Consider the following 26,148-nt stretch of genomic DNA (forward strand, 5'->3'; position numbering starts at 1 on the left):
TAATCTTAAAACTCAACGTTAATCATTAAGATCACAATAATAATTTTTAATAAAATCAAAATAAATTCCAAATATATATAAAAAAAAAAAATCCCTAACTAAACCCAATAAAAAGCAGATTCCCAACTAAACCCCAAAAAAACTTTCCACTTATTTTATGTCATGATTAACACAATTAGCAGTTACGATTGAAGTTAGGGTAACTCAATCACTAATCCGGAGATTGCAAACATAATAAGCCTTCCTCCATTAATGCAAAATCTATAAATTAAATTGAAATCAAAATCAGCTTCTGCGAACTAGCAAATCCATTCCAAATTATTGGAACCGTGAAAATGCGCGGCTGAAATTCTGCAAGCATTTAATATTTCACAGTGCTTGAGCTATGAAAATCCCAAGCCATCCCTCTTGAGCTGGCGGCAGGAGGGTATTGAATTAAATGCTGCCACGATAAATTTAAATAAAGCTTGTCACAACCGCTGGGTAAATGTGAATCATGTGTAGTTTAGGTCGGTTAAGGAGGGAAATCCACACTGCAACAATCCTTGTAAAAAGGAAATAGAAGGTTTCACCTGTGATAAACCAATATTGAGCAATGTCTGTAAACCGAAATTGAACATTTCCCTACAGAGAAAATCAGGTGAAGAGTTTAATCAATGCAATAAAGAAATTGAAGCAGCCTAAAAACAGTCTTCAAATAGCAGTTAGCCAGAACGAGAGGTGAAGCTTGGAATGCAATTGGAACCCACTCATTCGAATTTTTTGTGAGATCAAATTGTTTGAAAATGGAGAGAACCAATCCATCAATAACTTCAAAACAGAAAAATATGGCAAGTTCTTGTTCAGGCATGGGGAGAAAAAAGGAGAGAGAGGGAATTACAGCAAGGCTGTGGGAGACTCGTAAAGATCTGTGACTGTAGTTGAATGTACTCCAGAGCGACCACCCTCTGTGAATATGAGAAGAGAGAGCTCTGTATCTGTAGTATGTTTTTATAAAAGTAGAATATGTTTTTAGCGTTGAAAATATTTACCCCCCTATAGGGTTTTCTCCACATAAATATATTTGTCACTATTTTCTTCACCGTAGAGCTGCGTTTTTGTTACCCTTTCAATAGTATTCAACATAGAATGCTAAGTGCAAGTACAATAACTTGAGCCTGTAAATTTAGTGTTAGTGTATGACTGTTTGTAGCTCTGTCTATTGCTCACTCTGTTCTTTGCTTTTCTCTTCCTTGGTTAGTCCTGCTGTCTACATCGATTTCAGAGGCACTGGAGGGATGAAATGGCGCAGAGAACCGTGAGACAGATGCAATGATAAATATGAAAACTTACAGTGAATGTGAACAACTTTCCACGTTATTTGCTTTTTTCTTCATGGTTAGTCCTACTGTCTACATTGATTGCATAGGCGCTGGAGGCATGAAATAGTGCAAAGATTCATGCTAAAGAGATGTAGTGATAAATATAAAAACTTACAGTAAATCTGAAGATCTTTCAATAGGGTAATTCAGTCACTGCAACTTATAGGGTGTTGAATATGAAAACTTACAGTGAATGTGAAGAGCCTGCCAGCCATATGGTCACTGCAACCTGCAACTTATAGGGTGCTAAAATAGGGATTATTTTTCGAAAAGTTAAAGATTGTTTTTCAACACTATTGTGGAATAATTACTATACAAGTGTCGGATAAGTTATATCCAACATTCATCCAATTCAAATATTGGCCATATTCTGACCAGTGCCATAAAAGTGAATGTAAATTATAAAACAAAACATACAAATTAAGAAGGAAAAAAAAACCTTGCATTTGGTAGTTGTACAGAGACGCAGTGATGAATATGAAAACTTACAGTGAACATGAAAAGCTTTCCATAGGGTAATTCAGGAGCTGCAACTTATAAGGTGTGTTAGGTGTTAACACAGGGATTATTTTTCCAACAAGTTTTGGAAAATTATTTCTTTCCAGCACATTTTTACAGCAATTACTACAAAAAATTCCACGAGATCCGAAAAAGATTGAAAAATGATTTGCGATGTGAACAGAGTGTCAGATTCTTAATCTTTAATTTCAGAGCATGATCTATTCAGTGACATTTATCGATCTTTATTTTGTTTTAACCCCTTCCTTTTCTTTTCTGCTGCGCCAAATAACTAATGGATCGAGAATTACTGCAAGTATTGGAATCCGCCGCTTGAATGCTCCAACACTTCAACATTTTCCAGTATTTAATGCATCAAAGTATATGAAATAAAGGATAGGCATAACTGAAAAATACGTTTGGAGGACAAAGAACATATTATGATCCCGAATGTCAAGGATATTATTGAAGAAATTGCAGCCTAAACAGCGATGCAGAGGATCTCTAACGCTGAATCGGCGCGAGATGTAGAAAGATGCAGAGCACGAGAGGTAGCCATCAGTCCTCCTCCAGAGGAGGCGCCCTCGCCCTCATTATTGGGCGATTTGTTGTTGGAAGTTGGATGATAATACATGCGCGATGTCTGAGGGCAGTGAGATTGAAATCTGGTAACGATGCTTATACCGGCTTCCACCATTTCCATGTACTTCGCCATCCGTAAAAAACAGAGGAAGACGACTTCGTGGGCATCGGAATGGAAGTGCAATCGTGTCGAGATGGTAAACTTATACAGTTGTGGCGACCTGTTCTTCTTCGGAAAGTAGTGGGAACGGGGGACTGATTCGCGTGATTTCCTCGCGTCCGTCCCGTACAGCTCGGCAGCAGCAAGGAATGTTCCTCCTTTCTTCGTGTATCTGGTTCAGCGCCGGGCAGTCCTTATGACCGTCGGAAACCACGCGGATGTTGCGCTGGCGATTTCCAAACGTTTGGGATTAGCCCAAAAAAGTTCCAACCTTCAACTCATTAACCAACGAAGTCGCGACACGTGGGTCGACATTTGCGGCAGTCCATTTCATAAACGGAGGTGGTCGTTGTTGAGATGTTGGAAGCAACGTTGATCTTTCCATATTTCTGGAACTTTTCATTTTCACATTAATTGATTCATTATTTTTAACATCTTACACGCCGAATATTTCGTTATTTTTTCCACTAATTTCGGGTTATTTTTCTCACAAATTTCTATATTTATTTATTTTTGGGTTATTTTTCTCACTAGTTTTTATTTTATTTTAATTCTGGATTGGAAGGAAAGTAAGAAAGAAAATTATTTTAACGTTTATAAAGTTAAAGATAATTTATGGGACATATGTTGTTTTTTCATCTGGTTCATGTATTCGGTCCTTTTCTTGCAAAGCCTCACAATAAACGTCGCTTCTCGACAAACCCATCGCTAAATAGATTATCCCAAGAGCTAGCTTCCAGAATATCTGCATAACTTTCCTTGTTGTCTTTGAAGGCCTCACATTCTAAAATGAAATGCTTTGTGGTTTCCACTTTTCCAAAAGAACAAAAAAGACATACTCTTTCCTCTCACGCTTCTTTTGGCTTTTTCCAGTGCCCTGTTTCACATCGGAGTTGATGAGAATTAGTCCTTAACTGAGCAATAAGAATTTTGACTCTCCAAGTAATATTGGCTTCTATGTACGTTTTTTGTTGATGATTATGAGTGGGATTAAACACTTCAATATAGTACGTTTTCAAGTGGTTGGAAGAACAATTTGTTTTTTCATCTACCATATATATATACTTATTTCAATCTCTCAATGTCGCCTTGTTATTTTTTTTTAAATTAATGGATAAGATTTCATCTCAATGGAATATTCTTTATTGTATAGACCCTTTGAGGGTTGTGATTTCATGTTACAATGTTTAATAAATATTTTATAATTGTAAAATTGCTCCTCCATCTTCCATCCACTTGCCTCCTCCATCTTCCATCGACGTTGCATCATTCGTTTCTTTGTCTGGGTGATGGATCGTTTCAATACACGCACATTACCAATGCTCAATTCAATGTTGCATTCTGCTCAGGCACATTAATAAATGATTTAATCTTTGTTTAATGCTCTCTTCATCATTTGTGCCAACACTACCAAGGATAGGGTTTTAACAATATTGATATACTTAATAATGTTTATTCGTGTCGCAAATGCAGGCTTAGTTGTGCCTCTAGGTTTAAATTCATATTGTACTCAAAATTTAATGGTTGTTGGGGAGCAAGAAGCATGTCTACAACCACTCATTATTATTCTAGTATTTTCACATATTTATGAAAAGAAAAGTCGAAGCGTGCGAGTGTCGTTGAGAGTTGTACGAATGGCGAGATGTCATGGTGCTCGTCCTGCGAGTGGGAGTCCTGATGTCCACACCCTCATTCTCGGCAGCGGCTAACCAACCTGCCATAGGCATTAAATGCCAGTTATATGCAGGCTGGATAACCCAATAACACGCGCGCGCCCATTTCTTATTTATCTAGTCTCCACGCGCGCGTGTTATTGGGTTATCCAGCCTGCATATAACCGGGCATTTAATGCCCTATGGCGGGCTGGTTAACTCCTGCCCTCATTCTCTGCTCATCCCCAAAACGAGCTGAGCTAAAATTCTTCTCACTGTAGACTTTATGGCCATGGTGATGGGCAATCAGAGAAAATTAGAGGGCACCGTGGTTTTCTCTGTGGTAGGGAGGCCTAATTATGGATTCGACATCTTCACCATCGACCTCCCTGCAAATCTCTTTGCACACTCACAGCCCAAATTTTTGAACGATCACTTACTCACCGACACCAAATCCATCAATAACAATGGCCAGTTCGTTTCCCCTTCTGATGCTAAGCTCCTCCTGCTTTGAGAAAATGTCAATGCCAATATACTTCGCGCATCGAGGAGAAAGGGATTCTAGTTACGCCGAATGGTGAGGCTTTGCTAACACTGTAGCTAATCTAGCTAATTGGAAAAACATTATTAATCAAAAAACTGTGTGAAGTGCCTAAATGCACCGAGGTCTGAGGTCGCTCAATGTCTTACATATAACCTTTCCAAGGTTTCTTGATTTGACACGTCAACCGTTATCCATGCTCTATTCTTTCTTTCAGGAGGCTAAAAGTTCTGCAATGATTTGAAAGTTTCCCGATATGGCAGCTCCTCAACAGCAAAACACCCTCCCATGTACAGAAATCAAAGCTCTGCAAGGCCACGAAACCTCGTTATTTTCTTTAATGCACGACAATCACTCAAGTTCACTATTGTTAGTGTTATCAACAATGATCCAACCTCCACCAAATCCTTACAATCACTGAGATCGAGACATTCAAGGACTGGGAAAACACCTTCACAAAATGATATTTCAGTGATTCTTGTCTTCGACAAATATAATCGTCTGTGTCTAGGCATGATGCAGTTGTCAATATAAGAGCCCAACAATCTGCAGCCTCCTTGAACCTCTTCTACACTTGCAAATGAACCTCTTCCACATTAACAAATAGCACTACGACAACTAGATTATTCGGGCATCCCTCTAAATTCAAATCTTCAATGTTGTTCAACTTCCTTACATCCAGACCTGGTATCTCCTCTATTTCTTCACCCCTGTCCATGTCCAGATATCAAAGCCTTGCAAGGCCACCAAGCCCCTTTATTTTCTTTAATGCATGACAATCACTCAAGTCTAGTGATGTTAGTGATCCAGGTGGATATTGGTGGCCACCCGCCTATTCCACCTAGACCCCCCAGTGAGTTTCATATGTTTCCTTGTTCATTTCAACATTTACTATTTTTAGCAGTTTTTATGGTCGTGAACTTCTGGAGCAGTTTTGACCCCCTAAACGACATTTTTTGGGGTCCACAGCAAGCCCATAGCCATAGGCAGGGGCTTGCGGAAAAACCTGTAATACTTAGTGAGACATTTCCAACAAGGTATCATACATGCCAAACAGAGATAATATGACCAAGTTACAACCCAAGAAAGTTGGTTGCCCAACTAACCGCAACGAGGCCTACAAACTCTTAGTGTTACATCTCCTGGGGTTAGGGTTTTGGTTGTTTAGGGTTTTCTCATGTTTTCCAATAATAAATAGGCCCTTAAGCCTCATTGTAACATAGTACAGAGGCATGTAGACATCACATCTCTTCTCAGAGATAATCTACCATTGCTCGAGCTATCTTATTTCCATTCTGTTTGTAAGCATAGTTCAATGTTTTTCTATTAATGAAATGAAGTGTTTTTCTACTGCATCTCTATGTTTATGATTATATCTGTAAGTTTTTGCGTTCTTTTTTAAGTTCAAATCAATGGTATCAAAGCGGTATTCTCTTTCTCCGTTTTTCTTTGCATGTCCCCAAAGAGGTCAGGGTATAAGGAGTTAGGGCTTGATCTGGCTGAACCATTGTAAGATCAGCTTCGCAAAACCCGACGACCTCCTGTGGTGGAAGAAAAGAAAGATGAGGGGCCAGGATATCCTTTCAAAATGTTGCTCGAGGAAGCCCTCGAGTGACAGAGGGACGCAATTATGGATAACTTTGCCCAAATCCTTCGACGACTACCCATAGGCAATGCATCTTCATCCAACAACCACTCCTTTTAAAGTACAAGTTAACTTCAATATTCCCAAATTCGAAGGCCTGATAGATGTAGAAGCTGTAGATAAATGGTTAAATCTGTTGGAAGGATATTTTTCAGTTCATGACTTTTCCAATCGGAAAAAGATTACTTTTTCACTTCTCAAAGCCGCCCCACACGTCAAGGACTAGTGGCAAACCTATTGTGAACAAAAGGATGAGAATGAATCCTCACTGTTTTCAGCCACACACACTTGGAATTCTTCCCGAGATGCTATGAAGGAACAATATTACCCTATCGGGAGCTATGAAGACAAATACATAAAGTGGATCATGCTACGGTAGGGAAAGGACCAAGTTGTGCCAGAGTTCACAAATATTTTCCATACCTTTTGCACGAAGCTGGGTATCAAGGATACTGAGTGGCATTTGGTGCTCAAGTATCGCGGCTGTCTACATAAGTACATCTAGGACGAGATGGAGTTCCTGGACATTTCCTCTCTCGGCTTGGCGTATCGGTACGCTGTCAAGATTAAGCAAAAGTTTAAACAGAAGAAGCAGGACTTTGGATCTGCAAATCCAAAGCAAGGAAAAGGCACCCAAACCATAGAACAAAGGACCAAGCCAAGACGGGGCTACCCAGAATAACTCGCCGAAGCCGCAAGAAAAGAAAAACACCACGAAATGAAGAAGGACATGGAAAATGGTGTGAGTTCCATAAGAGCTCCACTCACAATACAAGTGAGTGTCAGGCCAAGCAGTCACTGGTGGCTGAGCTGAAGGCTTCTAAATTAGATGCAGGTTCTGACTTTGAATCAGAACCTGATAAGGGAACTAACAAAGGGAAGCAAATCATTGATGCGGAGCCCAGTGCCACCATGGCCACCACCAAGATCCTGAAGATTGAGCTTGAAGATACAGAGGAGGGGGAACACCTTTTCCACCCACAAATGTGGGTGAAGGGTTCTCCGCTATAGTTCATTTTTGACAAAGAGAGCCAAAAGAATCTCATTTCAACAGAGGTCGTGAATCGGTTGGGCCTAAAGACTACAACACATCCACAGTTGTACACCATTGTGTGGCTTCACCAAGGACAAGATCTTCACATCAGCCAACAGTGTCGCCTTCCCTACAACATCAAGCCCTTCATAGATGAGATACTGTGTGACATTGCTCCTCTTGAAGTTTGTGATGTATTGTTAGTACAACCATACTTGTGGAAGCAACATGTTGTATATGAGTCTATACCTCGCTCTGTGATTATTACTTTGGCTAATAAGTTGTACATGATACTGAAGGTAGCCCCGCATACTGCCATTTCTTTGATCATTGCAAATAAATGCAGTAAGATTATTTTCCAGACCAGGAAATTTGTTTTCCTTATGATTCGCCCCCAAGGCAAGAAGAAATATGTGGCCACGACTTCCAGGCAGGGCTCCTCTACACAACAACAACATATGGACAAGGTCATGGAGGAGTACAGGGATATTTTCACCTCACCCACAGGGGTACCTCTGCACTGTCAGGTCAAGCACTCCATCGATCTGACCCTGGGTGTGTCGCTGCCCAATGGACTGATCTAATGATGCTCTATTATGGAGAACGATGAGATCAAGAGGAATATTCAAGAACTATTGCATAAAGGGCACCTCATGCCAAGCTCATAAGCTTGTGGGAGCCTGATTGTATTGGTACAAAAGAAGGATAGGACTTGGAGGCTTTGTATTTAATATTGGGTGTTGAACAAGATCATTGTCCGGAATAGGTACCCAATATCGCAGAGTGATGACCTTTTGGACCAGCTTAAAGGGGTCAAACATTTCAGCAAGATTGACTTGAAGTCAGGTTATCACTAGGTGCCTATTGAACCCTTCGATTTGTGGAAGACTGCCTTCAAATCCAAGGAGGGTCTTTTCGAATGGTTGGTCATGCCGTTCAAATTGACGAACACCCTTGCAACCTTCATGAGGCTGATGGATGACATCTTGCGACCCTTCACCAATGCATTCATGGTGGTGTATTTAGATGAGATCTTGATCTTCAACCAGAGTTAGGAAGGGCACCTCCACCATATTCGACAGGTCCTTCAAACCTTGTGACAACACAAGCTCTGTGCTAACTTGGAGAAATGAACCTTTGGCCTGACCTAGGTTCAATACAGGGAAAATTTTAAGAACCCCCCCAAATTTACATGTATAATAAATGGGCGAATCTCCATGGTATATAGGAAAAAAGGAAGGCGATTTTATCAATAATATGATATGTATATATAATTTTTTGGCGAATCTCTCACTAGGCATGGCGAATATTTTACTCAATTATAAAATCTTGTGTTTATTGAATACACAAATGAAATCATTGCATTTCTTTAAAATATCTTTTGAAATCAAAATTACCGAAATTACATATTGGTAACCTAGTGGGTGTAGGATAAAATTCACCCATGCCATTCATAGAAAGCATGAGAAAAAACCTAATACTATATATAAAACCAAGAAAATTTCAAATTCATCACTTCTAGGAACCTCGTAACCACCCTGCCAATACACAAGTATGTTCCTGTTTGCAATTAGAAAATTACCCAGATTACAATCTGTTTACTCCAGCATATGTTGGAAAGTTATAGAAGGATGACTAGTGCAATCAATCCATTCCTTTTAGCCCTGGATTTGTTTTAGTTTAAAACATAAGTATACAAATATACTTGTCCAATGTCTATGCTTTAACCATTCACCTTAAGATGTTTTTACAATATAATTTCCTAAGTCTATTTAATGTCTTCATTATCATAAAAATGAACCTATATCCATCTTAACTCCACATATGCCACTCTTAGGGGGATGAAATCTATTTATCCCTCTGAGCACTTGGTGACCCAGAATTAAGGTGGATCTAAGATGATAGAATTTCCCCTTTAAATAGTCTATGCTCACATGAATACCATGGTATTACCATGGGTCAATACCATGGGTTATCATAAACCTGGAGCTTAAAAATTACTATTAGTAATTTATAAAAATTAATAAAATTACTAGTTGATTTTTATTTTATTTTTTATTTTAACCAAGCTAAAATGTTTAACATACATTAAATTACAACATCCATTTTCACTCTTGATCGAATCAAATATTTTTTCACTCTATGCTAGTTTTCATATCACGACATTTGATACCTCTCAGGGGTTAGTAGATCCAGAGTAAAGATGGATCTATCCCCTCTCAGGGGTTAGTAGATCCAGAGTAAAGATGGATCTATGCTGGTTTAATTCCCCCATTTAAATAGGCTACATTCCAGGTGAATACCATGGGTCAATACCATGTGCCATTTTGGTGAATACCATGGGTCAATACCATGTGCCATTTTAATTTTTATTAATACTAATATTAGGGTTAATAATGTTTTTTTGCATGGTATTAATAACAATCTAGTCCATAGTATTTGTCCCATAGTATTTTGCCCATAGGTTTCACCTAAATATAACGCATTTTTTGAGCATCCTTAAATATAAGGTGACTCATGGAGTAAATATAAAAAAATGTTTTATTTGTTTACCATACCTCTCATTTATTTATATTTTTATTAATTTACCATACCTCTTTTACAAATATGGTATTTGGCCCATAGGATTCACATAGATAAAACCTTTTTCTTGAGCCTTCATAAATAGAACGAGGGTTATGGACTAAATATAAAAAGAGGTTTTATTTATTTACCATGCATCCAGTTTATTTATATTTTTATTTATTTACCATACCTTTTGAGTAAGTATAAAAAGACATTTTATTTATTTACCATACCTCCACTTTACTTATATTTTTATTTGTTTACACCCTTGCATGTATATAAGGTGACTTATGGAGTAAATATAAAAAATGTTTTATTTATTTACCATACCTCTCATTTATTTATATTTTTGTTAATTTATCATGCCTCTTTTATAAATATGGTATTTGGGCCTTTGGCCCATAGGATTAACTTAAATAAAACCTATTCTTGAAAATGGGCGAATGGATTCACTTAAATAAAACCTATTCTTGAAAATGGGCGAATGGAAGTTTGTAACTCCTAATTTCAAGGGCTAAAGTTACCTTTTTTAACCTCTCCCTTAAAATAAGGTGGGCTATTTGAGGTGATTTGTAAAAATGTACTATGATACAAAATATTCGCCCACTAAAAATTTAAAACCCCTTAATTTCGCCAAAGGGCGAATATTCGCCCCTAAAATTTTCTATGGTTCAATATCTGGGATACATCATTGATGAGGAGGGTGTACATGTGGACCCATCCGAGATACAAGTCATTCGGGATTGGCCAACCCCAACCACTCTAATAGAGCTCCAAAGATTTTTGGGTCTTACCAATTTCTACCGTATGTTTGTGTTGGGGTTCTCTCATATCACTTGGACTTTAAGTCAAGTCACCAAGGGCGGACCGAAAGAAAAGTTTTTTTGGTCGGAAACCCAACAAAAAGCATTCTTTGAGTTGAATAATCGCCTATGTTCTGCATCAGTTCTCACATTACCAGACCTGCAACAACAATTTGAGATTGAGACAGATGCCTCCGACTATGCTATTGGTGCAGTTCTTACTCAGCATGGGAATCCAATGGCTTACCACAGTGAAACAATTTCAGACATAGTCCGAAAGTATCCCACTTACAACAAAGAAATGTATTCCATTGTGCAGGCCTACTTTCAATGGGATCATTACAGTCTAGGGAAGGAAATGGTCATCCACACACACCACCGACCTCTACAACTCATATAGACACAATGGAAGTTGCAGAACGATCACCATTAGAAATGGTCCACCTATCTGCAACAGTTCCATTTGAACATTAAGTATAAGAAGGGAAGCACCAATAACATCATTGATTGCCTCAGTCGACCACGGGTCATGGCACTGATCACTGTGCTCGACTCTTGTGAGCACGAGACATCGGGGTGGTCGCATCTTTACAAGAGTGATCTAGAATTCGACAACTTATACTAGACACTCCTAGAAGGGAAGAAAGTTCCAAATTTTCACCTTTAGGATGCACTGTTATGCCACCTGGAACACATTTTTGTTCCTTCAAGTGAGCGTGCCAAGATGATTTGGGAGGTGCACTACAATCGGGTCACTGGAACTTTCAGAGCAGAGAAAACAATGGTGATATTGCATAATTATTTTTAGTAGCCAAAACTTCGTCAGGATGTTGGGAAGTACATTAGATCCTCCAATGCCTCCACCATTGCCAAACCAACCATCAAGAAGCAAGACCTGTATACTCCTCTACCTAATCCTAGCTAGCCTTGGCAATTTGTTTCCACGGATTACATGTCAAGCTTTCCTTCTACTAAGCATGACAACGATTGTGTTTTCGTGGTCGTTGACATATTCTCTAAGATGGACATCATGGCAACGTGCAAGAAGAGTATCACAGCCGAGGCCACTGCTAAGCTCTTCTTTGAGTGAGTGTGGATACACTTTGGGATCCCACAGTACATTGTCTCAGATTAGGACAACAGATTCCTGAGTGATTTTTGGTCAAGTCTATGGTTGATGCTGGATACAAAACTTACTAAGTACACGACTTTCCATCCCTAAACTGATGATCAAACAGAGGTTGTCAACAAGATGATCGTACACATTATGCGCATGTACAACTCAAAGAATCCACACATGTGAGATGAAAGTCTCCCCTATGTCCAACACAGCTACAACAAATCTCTCCACGGCTCAACAAGTCACATCCCCTTTCAAGTAGCATTGGGATTTCAACTATTATGCCCCATTGATGTGGCCATACCATTTGTAATCACTTAGGTAGATTCTGCTCACGTTCAGTTTGAAGCTGAAAGGGATAACAACTTCATTGAATGCATTTAACACATCTGCCAATAGGTCCATGATATATTGGACAGATTCAATGCTAAGTACAAGCAATGCCATGATCAACATTAAGTGTCGCACAAGTTCCAGTTGGGCGACAAATTTTGGCTACATTTACAAAAGGAGCGCCTTGTTGGACGTCACCGCAAGCTTCGCCCGCTCTAATATGGGCCATACACCATCACCAAGGCTGTAAGTGAAAATGCCTTTGAGCTCAGCATCTCACCGTTCCTTGGTTTGCACCGAGTGTTCAATGTAGATCGCCTTCGATCATACTTTCCACCATTGTTGGACACATCTGACATTGCAGAACAACTCACACCAACAGAGCTCAACCCGGACTACATGGAACAAGCCACAACTGATCAAATCATGGACACAAAGATCAAGAACACTCGCCAATAGAGGATACAATTATATTGAGTTGTCAAAGCAGGCCAACTCCTTCACTAGGACAAGTGGTTCACTAGGACCTAGGACAAGTGGTTCAATAGAAATTTCCTCACCTCATGGAGGCTTTGCACGCAATGGGAACCATTGCTTCCAAAGGGGGGATGAATGATCCAGGTGGATATTGGTGGCCACCCGCCTATTCCACCTAGACCCCCCAGTCAGTTTCATTTGTTTCCTTGTTCATTTCAGGGTTTAATATTTTTAGCATTTTTTCAGGTCCTGAACTTCGAGAGCAGTTTTGATCCCCTATACGGCATTTTTGGGAGTTTGCGGTAGGGGCATAGCCCTACTACTTAGTGAGATCTTTCTAACAAGGTATCGTACGCGTCAAAAGGAGATAATATGACCAAGTTACAACCCCGGGAAGTTGGTTGCCCAACTAACCCCAACGCGGCCCACAAACTCTTGGTGTTACATCTTCTGGGGTTAGGGTTTTGGTTTTTTAGGGTTTTCTATTGTTTTCCAATAATAAATAGGCCCTCGAGCCTCATTGTAACACAATATAGAGGCATTTAGCTGCAACATCTCTTCTCAGAGATAAGTTACCATTGCCCGAGCTATCTTATTTCCATTATGTTTGTAAGCATAGTTCAATATTTTTCTATTAATGAAATGAAGTGTTTTTCTGCTGCATCTCTGTGTTTATGATTATATTTGTAAGTTGTTGCATTCATGTTTAAGCTCGGATTAGTTAGTGTTGTTGGAAATCCTCCAGCATCCTCCAGACCAAGACAATCTTCGAGATGGAGTGATTTAAAGATTGGGAACACACCTCCAGGGAATGAGATCTTTCACAATGGCGTCAACGACAAGTTTAAGGATTTGAGTTGAAGCATGTGGTTGTCAATAGAATAATACTCACTAACTAATGGAATTACACTAAGTACATTGACCGAGAAACCCTTTAAATGCAAGCCTTCAAGATTGTTCAACTCCCCGACACACGTACGAGGCAACACCTCTGTTCGCATACACCCGTTCATGCCCAAATTTCAAAGCTTTGCAAGGCCATGAAGCCCATTTATTTTCTTCAATGCACTACAACCATTCATGTCCAAGAATGTTAGTGTTGCCGACAATGCCCCAACCTCTAGTGGATCATCAGAATCACTGAGATTGAGATCTTGAAGGACTGAGAAAACACCTTCACCAAATGATATTTCAATGATTTTTGTCTCCCGCAATTCTAAGGATTTGAGTCGAAGCATGCACTTATCAATAGAGGGGTCCAACAATTTGTTGTCTGCTTGAATCTTCTCCACACTAGAAAATGGAACTTCACGAATCGAATAATAAGATGTTGACAAGGATGACAACTGTATAATGTTTCCAATGGCACTGGGCGATTCTTTTAACTCAGTAAAATCCAAAATTAGCTCTTCCGGGAACTGCTGATGTGTGACTTCTGCGGGCAATACTTCCACTTTGCAATGAGAAATGTCTAACCTTTCCAGCGTGCTGATATTCCCAAGTGTTTGGCTAGAGAGAGCCAAGTCAAACCACTCTCTTAATTTGAGATGTCGAACTTCAGTTAAGTTCATGAAGGAATTGGGTAGCATTTTTAACCTCTCACACTCTACCAACCTAAGCTTAATATTTTGAAGGCACATTAAATTTCTAAAGGATGGAAACAACGTTTGCAAATGTACACACCTAGACAAGTTAATATGTTGGAGCTTCCTTGAATTTCCGAAGGAAAGCGACAATGTTTGCAAATCCACACACCCAGACAAGCTGATATATTGGAGGTTTGTGAAGTTACCCAGAGTCTGGCAACGATGTCATTCCTGCCCTAAGTCTCAAGTGTTTTAGTGAGCCAAGATGAAATAACTCTTTCGACAATGTTCTTGTAAAGTTGGGCAGTTCAATATTTTCCAAATATTTCAATTGCTTTATGTACTTTGGTAACTATGAAATTTCCAAACCAATTTTCAACTCCCTCAACTGAAGAGGTCCTTGCATTGCATGTCAAATTTTTTGATATGATGGTTTAAAAACTATACTGCTTTCTACTAGGACAAAAACAAATTAGTAAATTTTAGAAAGAACATTATACAATGAGAGTGTATCTAGCACCCCAATAACGGACAACTTTTTGTAGGATATTTCTGTAAAAATTGATTGTTTACGTTCCGTCCATGTCGAGTAGACCTCGTCCTTGCGAGAAATAATTATTAATAAAGGAGGGACTTATGTCACCAAAAACAGAGACTAAAGCTAGTGTTGGATTCAAAGTTGGTGTTAAAGATTACAGATTAACTTATTATACTCCTGAATATCAGACCAAAGATATAGATAACTTGGCAGCATTCCGAGTAACTCCTCAACCCGGAGTGCCACCTGAAGAAGCGGGTGCAGCAGTAGCTGCTGAATCTTCCACCGTTACATGGACCACTGTTTGGACCGATGGACTTATTAGTCTCGATCGTTACAAGGGGCGATGCTATGACATCGAGCCCATTCTTGGAGAAGAGACTCAATTTATTGCCTAAATATTTTACATGTACTTGGATTTCGGTGTTCCACAAAGTCCCAACATTGGGATCGGGTGTAGCTGAAATGGGTGTTGGTACTCCACTTCAACCAATGCTAAGACTCGTAGATTCCTTACTAGAATGCACAAAAGTAAGGAGGAGTCTGAATTATCATTTTGATCCAACAAGGTAGGGAGGAAGATGAATATATCTCACACGAAGCCATAAAAGTTCTGGGTGTGTCATAAGATTGAATAAGCTTTCCAAACAATCAGCTTGAGCTCTAAGAAGATGCAACCCTCTAATATGAAAGTCAGGATCTCCAAACTCTGGACTTTTAAACGATTCGCCAGATCTCGATTGAACCACACTAATTCCGCGCACCTATATTGTTATAGGAAAGTGGTTAGAAATAAGATTGACATCTTTGCAAACTTTAGAAATCACACCCTCAAAGACACGACTGTTTAAGCATAAATTTGATGATATAACATAATGTCTAGAGAATCAAACATACCTTGGAATAAATCGACACATTCAGGGGAATTTTGTCAATCAGGCGCCAAAGACGACGTGGACATCCAACAAGTTCTTTCTCCGCCAAATCCCTCTCAAGGTCTCGGAGGTGATCATGAATTCTTATACTGTTTTCTTTGTCAAATGTTACAAGACACCTCCTCTCTATAGTTGTAACACCCAGCCATCCTTCCCATCCAGATCCATCACATACTGTTATAACTGTATCCCTATTTACTCTTGTAAAAAAATAGGAAATATCTAAGAATATTTCTTTTTTCGGGCCATCAAGACTGTCGTAGCTAATAAGTGTATTTTGTATTTTTAGAGGTAGCGCTTGTGTTAGTTTGTGCTATTGGGCTTCTCAATACTCAGATATTTTTGAGTAAAGAAGCGACCCAATTACTCTGAGAGACACGCGAAATCCCTAGCACACTTTTAAAAACTCTCTAACCAAGTTTTCATACTCGATAGCAGGATAAGGCTACTGGAAGGCGTGCAAACAAAATAACTCCTGAGAATGTTGAAGATTCAGTCCTGTCATGCTATAAATGTTTGACTCTTTTAACTTTGCATATTTTGTAAGAACGTCCTTATTGCGACTTGTAAGAAAAATTAAACTACCAGCGGGAAGGACTATTTTGACAGGTGAAAATAACGCCTCCAATTTCTCTTCATCGTCCTCGTCATCCAATATTAGGAGAGCTTAATAACTGGGGATACGTTTGAACATCAATATTCCTTCATCAGTGCTATATATCAACTGATATGATCTAGTGAGATCCTTATAAATATTTCTCTGGTGGGATGGTAAAAGGCGCCTAGCTGCAACATCTCTAACATCAGGTAAAAAACAAGACTGCTCGTAATCTGATTTCTTTGTGTTGAAGAATAACTTTGCCAGGGTGGTTTTCCCCACCTCACTAGGACCCACAATTCCCACAAGGTTGGGTGCCTCTCTGTTGTGCTGCTCCTCCAATAACACCATTGTTTCAAACTCTAGTAGCTTTTCATCCAATCCAGTTGGATTCTTGTCCACACACAATGGTGTTTTTTTAACCTTTTTCTACACCAGTCGCGCTACATCGTCCAAGAGTTGGCCTTCATCACTGGTTATTAGAAAAAGAACAACAACTACACAAGTATTTAAAGCATTATTTATCAGTACAGTGATGCTAATACAAAGATAGAGAGATAGATATCTAACCCATTATAGGCATCCATCTCGAAACCGCTTAGATATGAAGCGTAAAACAATGATTTTTCCAAGCCGCAATTCTTTCCTGGTTGTATCTCCCTTTTCTTCGATGAATGAGAAGCGCTTCAACATATAGGTTTTCGGTGCTTGGCCAACAACAGAATATCGAGGCTTGAGCACATAATCTATCGATGCATTTGCCCTTGTCCGTCCATGGTAGATCGGCGGGCTTAACATTGTAAAACACCAGAATAGTAGTGGCATCCGAGTAACTCAATATTTGAACGAGCTCGCTGAGACACCATCTCGATTCCATGTATCCAAGCGAAAATATAACTACGTGGATGGAGGTTGTTATTATCGCTCCTTCTATTTGATCCATGATTTATTCTCTGCACTCCATTTCCGGTAGGTCAAGAAACACTTGCAATCCTGAGGAAAGAAGTCGACGGTAGAGATGGTTGACAATTTTTTTTTTTTTAACATCTATCCCACGATGATTAATAACTTCATAACTGTTTTTGCTGATGCAGAGCTGGAGGTGGAAGCGGATGCGGAGCTGGAGATGGAAGCTGAAGCCATTATTATGAATGCAGGGATACACAGAGAAATAAGATAATGAGAAAGGGAAACACTGGGGCAGATTCACAAGTTAAACTTTGTCTCTCGCAGATATAATGAATGTTTAACTCCCAAAGTAGCAACAATAAATATATCATGGCTTACTCAGATCACTTAGGTGAGTCTTTGCCTCACGACATAGTAGCTAGATTACGCGGCGGTAGATGAATCTAGCTATAGTGTCGTCAGGCAAAGCCTCGCCATAAAAAGCCTTAAGCTTAATTATTAAGAACAAGTGCAAGATTATCAAGAACATGAACAAATTTAATGTCAACTACATTGGTTTGTTATTATCAAGAACAATAGTAAATTTTTATAATATTGATATGTTAATGCTAAGGTTTACCATCTTAAGGTTTAAAATATTAATCTAAGGGTTTATAATCTTAAAGTTTAATATTAATTCTAGAGTTTATAATATTTATATTAGGGTTTAATATTAAATGTATGATTTATAATATTAATCCTCGAGTTTATAATCGTGTAGTTTTATGCTATTAACAATATGGTTTGTAATCCTAGGGTTTATAATCCTAATGTTTCTAATATTAATATTAGGGTTTGTAATATTAATCTTAGGGTTTAATAATAATCTTAAGATTTATAATGTTAATTATATGGTTTACAATATTAATCTTAGGGTTTATAATATTGGGTTTTATAATGTTAAGGTTTTATAATATTAATATATTAATCTTAAGGTTTATAATATTAATGTTAGGGTTGAATATATTAAACTTAGGGTTTATGATATTTGATTTAATATTATAGTTTAGTATTGTGATGTTGGAATGACATAAAAATATATCCAATGTCGCATTATGATAAACATTGCATTAATAGGACAATCAATCTGGCAATCATTATGTAACATTGCAATTTATTAATCTTATAATATTAATCATAGGATTTATAATCCCTAGAATTTATAATCTTAATGATAGGTTTATAATAGTGATATGTTAATGTTAGGTTTATAATTTTTATATGTTAATGTTAGGGTTTACAATCTTAGAGTTTATAATCTTAGGATTTAATATTAGTCATAGGGTTTAATTTTAATCCTATGGTTTATTATATTAATTTTAGGGTTTATAATATTTATCTTAGAGTTTAATATTAATCCTATGGTTAGAATATAATTATTAGGGTTTATAATATTAATCTTATGGTTTATAATCCTAGTGTTTAAAAGATTATTCCTAGGGTTTATAATCCTAAGGTTTGTAATATTAATCACAGGGTTTACAATATTAATCCTAGCATTTAATATTAATCTTAAGGTTTATAATATTAATCCTAAGGTTTAATATTAATCATGGGGTTTATGATATTAATCTTATGGTTTATAATATCGGGTTTATAATGTTAGGGTTTAATAATATTAATATATTAATCTTAGTGTTTGTAATATTAAGGTTACGATTTAATTATACTTTTATGGTTTATAATCTTAGGGTTTATAATATTAATGATATAGTTTATAATATCTAGTTTAATATTAGAGTTTAATATTGTGACATTGGAATGATACAAAAATCTATCCAACATTGCACTGTGACAAATATTGTCTTAATGTGACAATCAATCTAACAATCATTGTCACAATGTTACATTACATTGTAACTTATTATTCCTATAATATTAATCCTAGGGTTTATAATCGCTAGGGTATATAATATTGAAATGTTAATGTTAGAGTTTACAATCTTAGGTTTATAATATTAAGGTTTAATATAAATCCTAAGATTTATCATATTAATCCTAAGGCTTATATTCTTAGGGTTTACAATATAAATTTTAGGGTTTATAATATTAATCCTAGGGTTTATAATATTCATTTTAGGGTTTAATATTAATCCTACGATTTATTATAATATTAATATTAGGGTTTATAATATTAATCCTATAGTTTATAATCCTAGGTTTTATAATATTTTTTTTTTCTCTCAGTAAATCTATGCTATTCTATTATATTATGTACAGGAAAACATTACAAACAGAAAGTCAGGTTGCCCAAGGCCGACTGTGGCTCTGTGGGTTATCAGCTCGCGACTCCATATTAGCCCACGCAGGGGCAGCATTTCCAACCAGAATGTCATCCAGAACGCCACAAATCACAACATTGTTTTCAATCCAAGCAAAAATAACCCACGCAGGGGCCGTGAAACTCAAAAACTTCCCTCGCAGGGGCGACAAAGGACCTATGACAACGCCTTTACGAATCCTACTATCAGAGCCATAGCAAATATAGACCTGTATATGAACTTGAGAGACACCGACATAAACATATACCCTATACCAGACCCAGACACAGACAGAGACCGAGACAGAGGACTTACACCAGACCTGAACAAAAGTGAAGGACGTCGGAGCTTGCTGCAGAGTTCTACTCCTCGGGCTTCTCCTCGATGATCAGACACCATCCGTAATGTTCAGGGAGGCCTTCCTTTTCTTCCACTGCAGCTTTCTTGGAGGTCGACGCCTCTTGCTTCTGGGGTTGGATGGAAGTCTGCTCAGGGATTCCCTCTGTCTTTTCCTCGACGATTTCCGGTTGCTAATCTGATAGCGCCTCCTTGCTGCCCGAACCGCCCTCACCTTCCTGAGTGTCCTCAATGGATAAGACTGAGATGTGTGCATTGATGCATGAATTATTCCTCGAGCTGCCGAGGGTGAAAACGGCAGTTCCAAACGCTGAAAGAGAGGGTGGTCCTGCATTGGGGCCGCCCGTGTCCATGAATTGAGCAGCCTGTATGGGAGTAGCCCCTGCCCTTCTGTGGCAGTAACAACAACAACAATGGTGGTGGGAATCCGCAGCGGGATGGCGTGATGAGCCTCCTCTACTTGTGCCTCGTCTACAAGGCATCCTTTCCCTTGGTCTAACCATATTTGCAGTGATGCTGGCGGAGTGAAACAGAGCGTCAATTGAAGGTTTCCCCCGCTTGACGGAGAATAGTTCTCTCCCACCAGATCTTGAACGAAGCACAGTATCACCCACACCGCTATCAACAGGGCATACGAGCTCGAAATGTCCCTTGACCTCTTTTAAACTGGCTGTAACAGCCGTGGTTGCTTCATGGAGGAAGAGATAGCCAACACAAACCTTCGCGGCGTGCTCCTTACTCTGAGTATGGACCTGCCCCATTCTTTCTCCCAATTTAAGCTTCTCAACATTCTCTCGATTCCTGGACGCCATAAATGCTCTCTGCAACCAAACCAATTCACCTTGTGTTGCATTGAAGGCCCTGTGCAATCGTTTCAGAACTTTATTCCTCGGCGGCAATCGGTAATGAATTCCGCTGAAGGTCACGAGGCGGCACATGTTGGCCATGTGGCCCTTCACTTGCAGACGTACTGACACCCGCATCCGGGGCTAGGTTTTATAATATTACTCTTAGAGTTTATAATATTATTCCTAAGGTTTTAATCCCAAGGTTTCTAATATTAGTACTAGAATTTGTAATATTACTCTTGGGGTCTATAATATTGGTTATAGTGTTTAACATTAGTCTTAGGGTTTATAATATCAATCTTACGGTTTAATTCGTAGGGTTTAAAATATTAAACTTAGAGTTTGATCTATTAATCTTAAGGTTCAATATTAATCCTAAGATTTATAATATTAATCATAAGGTTTACAATATTACCCTAGTGCTTAATCTTAATCTTAAGTTTTATAATATTAATCCTAGAGTTTATGATATTGATCTTATAGTTTATAATATTGAGTTTTATAATGTTAGGGTTTTATAATATTAATATATTAATATTAATGTTTATAATATTATTCTTAGGGTTTATAATACTAGGTTTTATATTGTTAGGGTTTATATTATTTGATTTAAATTTAGGGTTTAATATTGTGACATTGAAATGGTACAAAAATGTATTCAATGCCTCATTATGACGAACATTGTATTGATGTGACAATCATTAGTGTAATGTTACATTACATTGCAATTTATTCAATTACATTACAAAGTTGGGGTTTAGTATTAGGGTTTATAATATTAATCTTAGGCTTTATAATCCTAGGTTTTAATATATCAAACTTAGGGTTTAATACATTAATCTTAAGGTTTATAATATTGAGTTTTATAATGTTAAGATTTATAATCTTTGGTCTATTATGAGGGTTTAAGATTGTGACATTGGAATGGTATTGAAATCTATAATCTTAGGGTTTATTAGGGTTTTTAATATCAATCCTAGGATTTATAATATTAATCTTATGGTTTATAATATTATGTTTTATAATGTTAGGGTTTATAATATTTGGCATAATATAAGGGTTTAATATTGTGATGTTGGAATGGTACAAAAATCTATCCAACGTCACTATGTGACAAGCATTATGGCAATGTGACAATCCGTGTGGCAACATTATCACACTGTTACATTATATTGCAATTTATTCAATATCACATTGCGACATTTCAAACTTAGGGTTTAATATTAGAATTTATAATATTGGGTTTAACATTCATCCTAGGGTTTATAATATTATTCTTAAGGTTTATAATATTAATCCTAAGACATAAAATATCAACCCTAGGGTTTGTATTATTAATCTTAGAGTTTATAATCTTAAGGTTTAATATATTAAAACTAACACAACCACATTAGTAAATGTGGTTGATAATATAACAATATTATACTATCACTACTATTATTAAATATCACAACCACATTAAAAATATTAATGTAGTTGATATACACCAAATATTTCATTTGTATCTACCATTAATAAATATATAATAATAAAAATAATATTAAAAAAAAATTATTACAATAAAAAAAATTATTATTATTATTATTTAATTTTAAATAATGTAATATTAATCAATTATTTAATAATAATAATTGATAATTAGAAATAATATTAACTAATAATAATCTTAATAACAATAATTATTTAGTAATAAAAATAATTATTTTAAAATGATTATAATAATCTTTATTTAACAATGATTATCTTTAATTAATAATAAATTTTAATATTTAATTATTATTAATTAAAAATTATTATAATCATTTTAAAATAATTATTGTTATTACTATATAAATATTGTTATTAAGATTATTATTATTAATTAATAATACTAATATTATCAATTAATATTATTATTAAATAATCTAATAGTATTAAATAAATAATAAGAATTATTATTTAATTCATTTTTTTTTTTATAATAATGAATTTATTTATTTTATTTTTAATTTACTAGAAATAATTATTTTTTAATAAAAAAATTTGAAAATATATAAATTTTGTTTTTTTATAATTTATATATATATATTTTTTGTTAACAACAACCTTGTTTATAATAATTATTAATTTTTAATTAATTATAGTAATAATAACAATAATTAATTAATTCATTTAATTAATATTATAAACCCAAGGTATATAAACCCTAAAATAAATATTATAAACCTTAAAATAACTATGATTTTGATCATGGTTGATTTTCATATGGAGACAATCTTTGTCACAATGCGACATTGGACCATGGTTGACCATGGTACCTGTAGGTTTTAACCCCGTACAGAAATTTCCTATATACGAATTCTAAAACACAGAAATTAAACAATGCGAGAGCATAACACATAAAACAAATATACACAGAGGTTTTCCCCTGGATCCCAAAACCGGGACTACCAGCTTGATTTTTCATTATGTTCCTTTCAATGTTACAATACATATTTATACATGCCGAAGCATCCAATACCATGGACCGAAAACCATCGTGTCCAAAAACCATGTGCGAAAATCATGCACAAAACCATAGGTGGGTCCGCCCAACCTAACATAGGGTCCAGAACCAAAAATTTTCGGGGCGTTTCCCCGGACCCCATAAAGTGGGGTTACGGGTGCCCTTCAAACCCCCTGTTAACTATGTGGAAAGAATATAACACAACCCAACATTCTCCCACTTATTGTTTTCTTTCCACAGGGGGCCACAAGAGAGCTTAGTCATTTTTCCAGCCCTGAAATGCCCATTGTCTCTCTACACCAAGATAACTTCTCAGAGCTCACAGATTTTGTCAATGCATCTGCAATATTCTTCGAAGTGTCCACCTTTACTAGCAACACCTTTTTGTCTTCTATCATATCCCTCACAAAGTGATACTGAACATCAATGTGCTTTGTCTTTGAATGATATGAGGGGTTCTTTGTCAAGAAAATTGCACTTTGGCTGTCACAATCTATCCTTATAGCTTGCTGTACTAACCCCATACTTGAACACAATCTCTGCAACCAAACTGCTTCCTTGCTTGCATGATTGGCTGTCATGTATTCTGCCTCTGTAGTTGATACTGCCACTTCAGATTGTTTCTTACTCATCCAACTGACTGCACCTCCAAATAGGTTAAACACATACCCATTTGTAGATCTTCTCTGATCTAGATCTCCAGCCCAGTCTGCATCAATAAAGCCATGAATATCCAACACTCTGTCCAATCTTAGTCTTCCTTGGTAGCACAAACCATAATCACTAGTGCCACACAAATACCTGAAAACCCACTCCACTGCTGTCGAGTGCTCCTTCCCTGGTTTTGACATAAACACGCTCAATACTCCCACTGCATGTGCAATGTTTGGTCTAGTACAAACCATTGCATACATCAGGCTATCGACTGCACTTGCATATGGAACACGGGACATGTCCTCTTCCTCTTCTTGTGTCTTGGGACACTGTTCAGTAGATAACCTCACACCTACAGGAATAGGAACCTTCACCGGTTTACTATCCTGCATATTAAACCTCTGCAGTATTGTCTCGACATACTTCCTCTGGTTTGACCAGAGCTTCCTCTTTGTACGATCTATTTTAATTTCCATGCCCAAAATATAGTTTGCAGCACCAAGATCTTTCATGTCGAATTTGGAGGACAATTAGGTCTTCAAATCCTGAATAGTTTCTTTGTCATTTCCAAATAGCAACATATCATCCACATACAAGACCAGATAAATAACACGGTCACCAATTAATTTAAAATACACACAGTGATCTGCTTTGCTTTTGGTGAAGCCAAGTCCTTGTATAAATGTATCAAATTTCTGATACCACATCCTTGGTGACTGTTTTAACCCATACAGAGACTTCTTTAACTTACACACCAGTGATTTCTTACCCTTCACCGCAAAGCCTTCAGGTTGCTTCATGTAGATCTCCTCTTCCAGATCCCCATGAAGAAATGCTGTCTTCACATCCATCTGTTCTACCTCAAAATCAAAAGCAGCAACAACAAATAAAAGTAATCTAATAGAAGTTACCTTGGAAACAGGAGAAAAAATATCACCAAAATCAATTCCCGACACCTGGGAATAACCTTTTGCTACCAACCGAGCATTGTATTTCTCCACTTTTCCTTCTGCATTGGTCTTCTTTTTGAACACCCATTTGCTGCCAATGGGTTTCCTTCCAGCCGGCAACTCCACCAGATCCCAAGCCTCATTTTTGTGCAAAGATACCATTTCATCAACCATGGCCTCTTTCCAGAGTTTTCCATCCTTTGAATCCACTGCTTTCTTCACAGTTCTGGGATCATCATCAGTAACAAACAAAGAAAAATTTGAATAGAAAGCAGATGGAATATACCTTTCTGGTTTCCTTCTTTCTCGAACTGATCTTCTCACAACTGGAGTTTGTGGCTCTTCATCTTCTGATTCCTCCTCTGCTGTAGAGTCTGATTCTTCCTCCTTTAGCTCAAACTCTATCTTCTCAGCTTCCTTTGGTTGGAATTCATGTTTAATAACATCTTTTACCTCTCTGAACACCACATCTCGGCTGTACACAACCTTCTGTGTGACTGGGTTCCAAAGCTTATAACCCTTTAAACCATCCTTATACCCAATAAAGATGCACTTTTCAGATTTACTATCCAACTTGGTTCGTTTATCCTTTGGAACATGTACATATGCATCACATCCAAATACCCTCAGATGTGAAAGAGAGGGTTTCTTACCATTCCATACCTCTTGTGGAGTCTTATCCTCCAACGCTGATGAAGGTGACCTATTGACCAGGTAACATGTAGTATCCATCGCCTCTGCCGAGAATTCCTGTCCTAACCCAGCACCACTGAGCATGCTTCTTGCCCTTTCCATCAACGTCTTGTTCATTCTTTCTGCAACTCCATTTTGCTGAGGTGTATATGGAGTAGCCTTCTGCCATGCTATACCACACTTCTTGCAGAGTTCTTCAAATTCCTTACTGCAAAACTCTCCACCATTATCTGTCCTCAACACCTTTATCTTCTTCTTTGTCTAGTTTTCCACTAGAGCCTTAAATTCTTTAAACCTATCAAAGACTTCAGATTTCTTCTTAAGGAAATATATCCATGTATTCCTTGAGAAGTCATCTATAAATGATACATAGTACACAAACTTACCCAGTGATGTAATCTTCACAGGTCCAAACACATCATTATGCACAAGCTCTAATATATGTTTCACCCTCTTACCACCAGAGGGGAAACTCACCCGATTCTGCTTCCCATATACACAATTTTCACAGAAATCAAAATCCAG

The 26,148-nt window shown here is 37.3% G+C and overlaps 1 protein-coding gene and 1 pseudogene across 1 annotated transcript; both read right to left on the reverse strand.

Annotated features, from left to right (window-relative positions):
- Window positions 1–2,240: 2,240 nt before the first annotated feature.
- Window positions 2,241–2,621, reverse strand: LOC149223195 (uncharacterized). Its single transcript, XM_089383243.1, has one exon. It carries the CDS (start codon window positions 2,572–2,574, stop codon window positions 2,341–2,343), a length of 234 nt encoding a protein of 77 aa, XP_089239369.1. The 5' UTR covers window positions 2,575–2,621; the 3' UTR covers window positions 2,241–2,340.
- A 2,394-nt stretch (window positions 2,622–5,015) lies between these two features.
- LOC149223196 (uncharacterized) lies at window positions 5,016–14,359 on the reverse strand (annotated as a pseudogene).
- Between the last annotated feature and the right edge of the window lie 11,789 nt (window positions 14,360–26,148).

This window comes from Pinus tabuliformis, chromosome Q (assembly GCF_031772625.1).
Source record: "Pinus tabuliformis cultivar Carrire ecotype Pingquan chromosome Q, CPIR1, whole genome shotgun sequence".
NCBI lineage: Eukaryota > Viridiplantae > Streptophyta > Pinopsida > Pinales > Pinaceae > Pinus > Pinus tabuliformis.

What these genes read in the sequence shown, in the direction of transcription:
- LOC149223195 (XM_089383243.1), bottom strand. Translation starts at nt 2,574, where the DNA reads ATGGCGAAGTACATGGAAATGGTGGAAGCCGGTATAAGCATCGTTACC.